Source organism: Nelumbo nucifera, chromosome 8 (assembly GCF_055504915.1).
Source record: "Nelumbo nucifera cultivar China Antique chromosome 8, China Antique-T2T, whole genome shotgun sequence".
Taxonomy (NCBI): Eukaryota; Viridiplantae; Streptophyta; class Magnoliopsida; order Proteales; family Nelumbonaceae; genus Nelumbo; species Nelumbo nucifera.
The window spans coordinates 51,006,044-51,016,043 of NC_142656.1; the positions used below are offsets into that span (position 1 = coordinate 51,006,044).

A 10,000-nucleotide genomic window follows, 5' to 3' on the forward strand; every position below is an offset into this window, starting at 1 on the left:
ATGTATGCTCGAATTGTACCAAGTTTGGCCACGTTCCTATTGCTACTAGTACTGTAACTCGACTAAGGAGTCTGACCTCTTCGCCGCTGAACCCCACCAAGGGTGTATCGGTTGGTTTTAGGTCACCCTACTTCAGATATAGCTTGTCGAAGGTCCCTTTGAATAGAATATCGACCGAACTCCCGAGGTCCACCAAGATCCTCTTTACTTCGAAATCATTAATGTTGAGCTTAACAATAAGAGCATATCATGAGGATACTGTATCCCATGAGCATTGTCCTCAGTGAAGTAAATGGGCCCTTCCACCTGAGGTCGCTTCGAGGGATTCTCTACTTCCTGCTCCAGTTCTCTGATCGAGGTCTTCCCCGCTATAATTGATTCACCAGTAGTCATATTGATCACCCCGTGGATTAGTCTTTCTTTTGGCGGCTACTGCCGAGGTGGCTGTTCGTTCTACCTGCTTGACTCCAAAGCGTCCCTCCTATGATCAGTTTGTCGGTCCCCCTGCTCCCTCCCCTCACGCAAGATATATTTGTTTAGATACTTGCGGTGAATGAGCTCCTTGATTTCGATGCAGAGATTCCAACAATTCTTAGTATTGTGAGTGATATATTTGTTCAGATACTTGCAGTGAATGAGCTCCTTGATTTCGATGCAGAGATTCCAACAATTCTTAGTATTGTGACTGTGGTCCCAATGAAAATGACAATAGACGTTTAGGTTCCTAGTCGTCGGGTCTCCCTACAGCTTGGGTGGCCACTTGATGAAGGAAGAGTCCATAATCATTAGCAAGATTTCTCCTCGCTTCGCGCTGAGGGGGGTATAGGTCGTTCTCTCCACAGGAGAAGTCTTGGATCGTTGACCTGACCTATAACTCCGAGAGGGGGACTTACTTCTCGAGCGAGGTGACTTACTTCTCCTTGGCGATTTTCTCTTCTTTCTCTTGTGCTTGCTACTGCTTGTTCCTTCTTGTCTTTTCCTTTTCTTGCCCTGTTGGCTTTCTAGTTTTCGGCCGAGCTCTTCTTCCGTGATGGTCTTCGGACGATTTACTCCAACGTACCATGCAACCTCCTTGTGTGTAACTCCCTTCCGTGCTGTAGTGAGGTGCACTGCTAGGTTGAGATCCGGTATCTGCAGGCACGTTTCATTGAATCACTTGATGTATCTTCTGATTGACTCATTCTCCCTCTGTACCATGTTCAGAAGTCTCTCTTGTCACTTCGGACACTTCTTACTAGTGATGAAATGGGTCATGGACATATCTATGAACTGAGCCCAACTCTTGATCGAGCCCAGTGCGGTGTTTCGGTACCATGTCCTGGCTAATCCCTTGAAGGTAGTGGAGAAGGCCATGCACATGCATGCTTCGTCTGCTCCAGCTAGATGCATCTGGGATTGGAATGTGTCTACATGGTCGTTGGGGTCAAAACTTCCGTCGAACTTTTCTAAAGAAGGTACCTTGAAGTCCTTTGGCATTGAAGCTGCTAGTCCTCGTGTGCTGGATGACTTCAGGCCTATCTTTAGGGTTCCCTCTCTGAGAAGGTTGGGGTGTACGCTGATCGTCAATTCTACCCCGAGGTGGGGTCCAGTCCAAGGGAGGGACCGGGACCTAAGAGTTTCCCACACTCTGAGGAGGAGATCAGTGTACACCCTAGTGTTGTTGCTGATGATGAACCCGGTGCTAGTTCTAGTTATGATTTTGGTTTTGACCCTAGTTTTGATATTGACCTGGTTGCTGGTTCGGCTGTAGTGGTGGAAACTGCTGCTGGTAGTGTTGGTGGAAATAATATTATTGTAATTGCCGGAATTGATGTATTTGCTGCATCTGAATCTGCATAGTTTAGACGCTCTGGACTAGGTTGTCGAATTGGTGGTGCCCGACCCCAGGAGGAATCATCAAGGGCTCTGGAACGAAAAAAGTGGTGCTCACCTAGGGTAGTGAGACGTTCAGCTGTTGATTCGTTTGTTACGTCGATACAGTTGGGATCCCCAAGGCACTAAGGGGAATAGTGAACTATCCAATGGTCATTGAGGAGCCTTGTGGGAATGCTGTTGTGTGGTCTTGCCCCCTAGTAATGGTCATATCGATGCCCTTGTCGATGTTGCTTGAGGATGCCATCAAAGAGAATAAGGTGATGAATGAGATGCAAGGTTGACCTTTTGATCATTTCCCATAGACGGCGCCAATTGATCGTGTGTGATCTGGATGCTCCTAGCTGTAGGGAAGCTCGGGCATCTGTTGACAAGTGGATCGCTCGAACTGCAAGACAAATGGATCAAAGAACTCGGGGTGGCTGACCCGACGAGGTTGCTTCGATGCTTAAGTTAGTACTCAGTAAATAGATGCAAGCTGGAATTCAGTACAGTAGAGAGCTAGAATGCACTTAATCGCGCATACATTTCGCTATGGGGTGAGTGCCCTTATATAGTTGAGTTGTTGTGGTCCTCACAAAGCCTTTTTGAGATCTTCGGGCTGAAAAAGTAGGAGTCTGTCCCACACCGATAGGTGGATAACGTGCTAACTGATAATGCTTATCGTGTCCATCCGATTCGGGCGGGATGTGGATAAGGCCTATAGTTCCGCAATTTGACCCCGAAAGACTCGGAGATAGTAGGCAAGCTTCTAGGATCTGTTACGTGTCATCTCGACATACGTGGGTACCGAGGTGCCTCGGCTCCGATGGCCCCCAAAGTGGTTGGGCACCCGAGGTCTCCCGATCTGCTGATGCGGCACCCGATGCTGGCAAGTCGCGTCCACATGTCCTCTATTCATCAGGTCGGGCCAAATCACCCCTCATTAAGTTCGATGTTGGAATGTCTACATCAATTCATGGTTTTTAGGGGAAATTCCTTATTAGGATCATGTACTTTGGATCTAGTGTTATTTTGGTCTCCAAACTTTAAAATGTGATAATCCAATATCCAAATTAAAAGACATAAATGTCCTGGAGTGTTATCTAATTTTCTTTATCAACCATTCAAATATTGACAAAAAATGAATAGTCAGAAATCATTTTTTTCTATTCAATAAAATTGGGGTCACTGTTCATTTTTACTCAACGTTTGAATGGTTAATAAAGAAAATTAGATAATACTCGAAAGGCATTTGTATCTTTTTAAATGTCATTTAACGGCAAATACTGAATTAATACATTTTAAAAGTTCAGATATTGGATTTTTGCATTTTAAAGTTCGGGAAACAAAGTGGCATTAGGCGTATTAAGGTAGTAATCGAAAATTTCCCCTTTTTGAAACCATTATTGATTGGACTGTTCGACCCGGTAACCGATTAACGGTTGGGTTTCATTTTATACTTAACTCAAATTTTGACTTTAGAAAACCACTGAACCACTACTGTTTGATCTGATGAACAACTCGAGTCACTTTTTTATTTTAATTAATTTTTTTATTTTTATTTTCAAAATGTCATGAATTGATTCTGATCAAACCGCTGACCCAGAAAATGGTGGCTAAAGCGGTTCTATTTCTGCATGGATTTTTGAAATATTGGTTCAATTTGGATTCGAGTCTTCAGGTGCCCCACTACCCTAATACAACTGGTGGCCTCATCATCGATTCCACCACTTCCCCAGAATAGCTATTGTGTTTGAATGCGCATCTCTCACAACGTTCCAACATGATATGTATACGCACATCTCATGTATGATGATGGGTTCCAGTCTTACGGTGAGATGTGCGGACACAGATGATGATGAACGCATTGGGACGGTTTTTTGTTGGGAGGGATCCCAAATTCTATTTCCCAGGTCAATGCGTTCATCTAATCCCGGGTTTTGGGTTTGGATATTTTTGTTGTAGTTGACCACACGAAAACCCGGCCCACATTATGTTTTCCTTCCCGTTCTGATCTTAGAAGAACATGTAGTTGATTACTGCGATATACTGTGACGACTTGTTTTCGGAGCTTGAAGAAATCTTCAAGTGCCAATGGTGTCTCTGTAATTACTTTGGTTGTTTGCAACATCTTACCAGGTAATTTGGAATCCCATTTTTAATTTCTTTTTTACCTTTTAGTTCGTATTTTTTGTAAGAGAATCAGCACCAGAGATCGACTCTGTTGATGGTCTGCATGATCCTTTTGTTCTCTCTATCAATTTGTTGTTCCAATTGGATCCATTAGTTGGGGTTTTGCTTATTTCTTCTCCTTTTGATTTAGATGTTTTGAATTTCTTTCTCATATATATTCCTTCTCTTAATTGAAGTCGCCCACATGCATTTCATAATCTAGGTTTTGTGCATATTTTGTATTTTTGAAGCTTCAGATGGTCTTGCGGATATGGAGCGTTCTACAAATTTTTGCCTTGAAAATCCTTCATTCAGTTTTCCAAATTTCTTTGGTTTGGAAATGTTTATCTGGGAGTTTGGTGGATTTTAATATAAAACCTTAGATTCTTAATGCTTTTAAGGAGGCCCATCAATTTTTAAATTTTCTTCTTCACCCTTTGTTCACTCTGAACATGTTTGAAAATTGAGGCTTGGGTTGGCATTCTGAATGCAGTACTCTTTGTAGATTGCTGACTGACTTTCTTGCTTCCCTCTTTTCCATGAATTCCTTTCTGCAGATTCTGATGATGTTTGACCATTGAACTGGTCTGGTGAAGAAGCGTAGCAAAATGGTGTTGGTCTTAGCCCTAGGGGATCTTCATATCCCTCACAGGGCACCTGATCTGCCTGCGAAATTCAAGTCTATGCTTGTCCCCGGCAAAATACAGCACATAATATGCACTGGAAATCTTTGTATCAAAGTATGTGCTCTTTATGACCCTTCTTTTTTTTGGTTTCTTTCTAGTATTTTTATTTTATATTTTATATTCACTTAGGAATTGGTATTCCTTATTTTCTTAATCAATTAATTTTCTCCTTTTCTTGTATATTAGAATCAGTGAGTTCTCCACTTCACCTTAATAATGAGATGCAGTAAACTGGTTATAAAGTTATTAATTTGATTGGTTATCTCCTGCTGCTGCATACAATATTACAATCTCATTCACTCTTTCAGTTACAGGATTTAGAACATAATCAATAACTAGGGTGAGTACTGACTTGGATTTTTGTTTATGTTATGGTAGAAATAATGCATTTAGAACAGTAAGTACTTACTCATAATTTTTTCTAATTTTATAATTCTAACATACTATTAGGAATACACTATTTAAAAATACATTCCACAAGAATGGGGAATAATCTGTATTGCATGGACACAGTGTGTGTCTAGGAATCTGATTTTGCAAGATGAAAAGAAAAAACAGATTTGGGGACACATTTTAGGTTGGTATTACTATTAAAAGATTTCCATAATCTGTGAATTCTATCACCACCATACTTATAGAAGATAGCATGATTAAATATGAACTCTAATGTTTTTCACCTCAAAACATTCTATAAAAGAAGGTATTTATCCAAAAAAAAAACATTCTATAAAAGAAGGTGAAATTTGTATTGTATAATAGATGTTTATTTAAGTCAAAGAGGAAAGGAAACATAGGAAAACCATATGTAGATGTGTCTAGAGGTGTAATTGAATTGAGCTTTAATCCAACAGTTTGGATTCGAGTTTGATTAGGCTTAACTCGAGTTTGGTTCTAATCAAGTTTGAACCTCAGGGTAAGTTTGATTAGTTATTTGAACTCAACTTCAACCAATAAAAAGTTCTGCTTGGAAGCTGACGAGCTTGGCTTGATTAATACAATATAATGTGTGTATATATATATATTATAATAAATATAAATATATTACAATAAATATAAATATACGAATATATTATAGAATATAAAATATTTTATAGAATTATATTATATATTTATAAAATATAAAAATATTAGTTTTTTGAACTCTTGAGCCAAACTCGTACTCGGACATAGTAGTATTTAGTTGAACTGAGTGAAGACATGCCAAAGTTCAGCTTCGCTCGGCTTGCTTACACCCCTAAAAGTGTCTCCTTGGGAACCTGTGGACTGCTGGAATCTGATACATGCTCAAACACAGAAAATCATAATCATCATCATTCAAGCCTTATCCCAATTATATGGATTGGCTACATGAATCCTGTTTTGCCATTCTGTTCTGCTTATGTGCATGCCAAAACACAGATGCTTTGTTAAATTAGAGCAGTGCATGTAACACTGATTAATGTATTATTGAAACAACACTAAAATTCTAATGGGCTGAAAATAACTAAAAGACAACCGTTCTGATTTGAATGGCAGTCATTGTTAATTAGTGTATTTGCATAGTTATGTGTTGTTCCTGGATGGTTATATAGTTTCATCTTTGGATAAATCATATGGGTTGGATAGTTATGATCACTTTATCACAATGAGATTTTGACATGGATGTACCATGTAAGGCTTCATCAATATTTTTTTTGTTTTTCTTCTTGCATTTGTCCCGAATTTATATATGATGGCATGATTCGAATTGTATTATTCTTAGAAGTCTGACTCTATCTCTCCTTTAGCCATTTGTTCAGCCAGATATTAAATGACTTCTTACTCAGATCTGTTTGTCAGAATACTGTAAGAGGCGACTTCTCTCCCAGGATTCTGTTTGTTGGATTCCAATAGGATTTAGTGTTCATCTCATATGTTGATGTTGCTCTGTTCTCCAAAGCTAGGCATTCCGTGATTTGTTTCATCTCTTATTTCTGTTGAAGTTTATTGTTTAAAGAGATTTGTGGTCTTTGCTTTCTTCTTCTTCATTGTTCTCTTAAATTAATGTTGAGACAATGTTTCTTCTTCATTCTTTTTCATCGTTCTCTTAAATTAATGTTGAGGCAAATAGGCAATATTGTTATCTATTAGAGGGTACCCAGGTGGTTTAGCTCTGTACATTTTTAAATATGCTTGGAATTAAATTATTACAACTTGTAATAGGAAAAGGATGAAGCTCCTTATTTTTCATGCAATACTATTTTCTGCCTCACTAAACCATGTGTTTTACTGTCTATTAAGTAATGGTTCTGTGATGCTTTTCATAAGCAGGAAGTCCATGACTACTTGAAGAGTCTTTGCCCTGATATGCATGTCACTCGAGGTGAATATGATGAAGATGCACGTTATCCAGAGACAAAAACACTTACCATTGGTCAATTCAAGCTTGGGTTATGTCATGGTCATCAGGTTTAGTGATCCTGTTGTCTCTATGTTAGCATTTGCTCTTCATCCAGTTACTCTTTGCATATTTTTGTAATTATATGAAATTCTCAAATAATCTGTGGCAGTGATTTAAAAGGCACGCCTAGGCACACAGGTGATGTGCATTTTAGGGTAGGTGCCTTGCCCAGGTCCTAGGCACAGTCCTTTCAAAAGGCGCACACCTGGTGCGCCTTGCACCTCAGCCCAGGTGTGCACCTTTTGAAAATTTGATGCTTTTTTGCTTTTTTTGTGTCTAGCGCCTTTTGAAAATTTGACGCTTCGAGAACCCCCTATTTGGTAATGTTGTTTATTCATCCATCCTAATAAAATATCTTCTTAAAAAGCAATTAAAACTATAAAATCATTATTTTTTTTGTGTGAGAACTAAGAACTTAAGACCTAACATGGACTTGTTTGGGCTTGCCTCGAGGGGCGTGGCACAAAGGCAGCTCGTAGAATCAGGAATGTATAATGTTTTACATCACATTAGCTACTTGAAGTTATGCAATTGAGAAAAAAAAGAGATTGTAGGTTTTGTATGTTTGATTTTACATGTTATATTTATGTATTTTAATTTTAGATGATAGTTTTTTTAAAACATTTATTTTAAAATTTAAGTCTATATTTTTATTAATATTATGATTAATATTTTTTTATTTTTTATTTTTTAATTTTTTGCTTGTTTTATTTTTTAGTTTTTTTTGTGCCTTGCTTAAAAAAGGTGTGCGCCTCACCTTGCGCCTCAGGTGCAAATTGACCCCCTGTGCCTTGCGCTTTTAAAACACTGATCTGTGGGAAGTTGTGATTATATTCTTTGATAACATCAATGCGAGAAAATGTATACATCCTTCTGCTGAAAGTCAACTCAAATACCTTAACCGCAGACCTACCATTACCTAAATTGTCAAACCTGTTTGTCTATACATTTGACAAGTAACAGATATTATCAGGATGCTGTGGAAATGATAGACATATATGTACCAGAATGAATATGTGAGCTTCTCTAACCAAAATTAGGATAAAAGTGTGGTGGGGGGACAACAAACAAGCTTGAAGGTAAATTACAACCTTGGGGAACACACAACCAACCTAGTCCTTAAGTGTTGTGCCATGATGATGATGATAATGATGATCAGCACTTATTCATCCTTTTATTAATTCCTAAGTTCACATACTCCAAGCATTCAGGGACAGGAATGCAGGAGACACACAAACAGTACCCAGCTTGCCAAAAAAAAAAAAACTCTGGTGCATTATTTTTTTCTGATAATTGTCTTGGCTTCTTAACTTGACACATTTTTAGTTTAAAAAAAAAAAAAAAAACTGAGCTAACTTCATGAGTTCTATGGGCATTGGAGCCTTTCACATCATAATCTGCAGAAGCACAAAATGTAAAATAGGGATTTTTTGTGCCTATGCTCGGTTTTACAATGGTGCTAGGTATTATCTTTTTGTGATTTGAGTGGTGCTCACCTCTGTTATACTAGCATCAGCCTTACCAACATTAACACAAAGAAAATGGATGAGCAAGTAAAAGATGAGAAAAGTTATAAAAGAGGTAGAACAATTTGCTGGGTTCCTCTCGAGGAGGGAAAACGTTAGGACAGAGCTCTTAGGAAGCAGTAGTTAACTTTTTAAGGTCAGAAATGTCATTAATGTTTTGTTATCATTTCCGTGACCCATTATAATCTTCATAAGATGCTCCCATTTACAGCCCTGTGGTTCCAGGGTTCATTGCCCAGCTCTATCCCCAGAATGGTTGAGTTTTCTAATACTAGTAGCCACCAGTTATTGCTTCTGGAAGCATACTGCATCCATCTTTGATTTTATATATTCTCCTTTTGTTCATCGATTGTTTTCTGTTTTGGCAATCTATAGGTTATCCCATGGGGGGACCTGGATTCTCTAGCCATGCTCCAGAGGCAATTGGATGTGGACATCCTCGTGACTGGTCATACACATCAGTTCAAGGCCTACAAACATGAAGGTGGCGTTGTTATAAACCCAGGATCTGCAACTGGTGCCTACAGCAGCATCACCTATGATGTCAACCCCAGCTTTGTTCTCATGGACATCGATGGCCTTCGAGTTGTGGTCTATGTTTATGAGCTCATTGATGGAGAGGTGAAGGTTGACAAGATTGACTTCAAAAAGACAGCGACAGCTCACTCTGCACACTGAAGGAAGCTCTTGGTGGTGGTACCAGGTGTTTGTTCTTCTGCAACTCTTTAGAGTAATCCAATCCATGCATTGTGTTAATTTAGGGATGTTGAACAAAGGTTTGTTGGTCATAAAAATTCAATTGGAGATCTCAGATTTATAGCTTTATGCACTAATAATTGTTTCAGTGTAGGTCCTTGATGTCATGTTTGTGGTGTATCATGTATGAGAGATGTAAAAATATTGTTTTGCAAATTTTTATGGTACATGATTAACTTTGACTTGACCCATGTACGTCAATTCAAAAGGCAAATTGAAATGTCCACGTGGCAAGTATTGTTCATGAAATCACCTATTTTCGATGTTCAGCAGGTGCGCTACCACAACCGTCATTTTTGGCTCTATTATTGGTGAGTGGTGACTTTTGTTCGTGATGTCTGTTTGATGCTTGTTATTATATCATTAGTTGAGTACTTGAGTATGCTATTGCTCAACAGCCAAATCCTATTCCATCCATCCCAACAATGCTTTATGTGTATTTAGAATTGAGACCCACCATCGAATGGCCCCCAACTAAAACAGTGACTATGCCAAAAATCAGCCTCTGCTTCCTAATTTTTGGCTTTGGCTGATCTTTTAGGTATGATTCATCCCATCCATACTGGTGGATGATTTAGTGAGCGTGC

The 10,000-nt window shown here is 38.8% G+C and overlaps 1 protein-coding gene across 1 annotated transcript; it reads left to right on the forward strand.

Annotated features, from left to right (window-relative positions):
- The first annotated feature begins 3,853 nt into the window (after window positions 1-3,853).
- LOC104601540 (vacuolar protein sorting-associated protein 29) lies at window positions 3,854-9,600 on the forward strand. Its single transcript, XM_010264901.3, has 4 exons — window positions 3,854-3,993; window positions 4,584-4,766; window positions 7,002-7,139; window positions 9,033-9,600. The coding sequence occupies exons 2-4, from the start codon at window positions 4,635-4,637 to the stop codon at window positions 9,333-9,335; spliced, it is 573 nt and encodes a 190-aa protein (XP_010263203.1). The 5' UTR covers window positions 3,854-3,993; window positions 4,584-4,634; the 3' UTR covers window positions 9,336-9,600.
- Window positions 9,601-10,000: the final 400 nt, after the last annotated feature.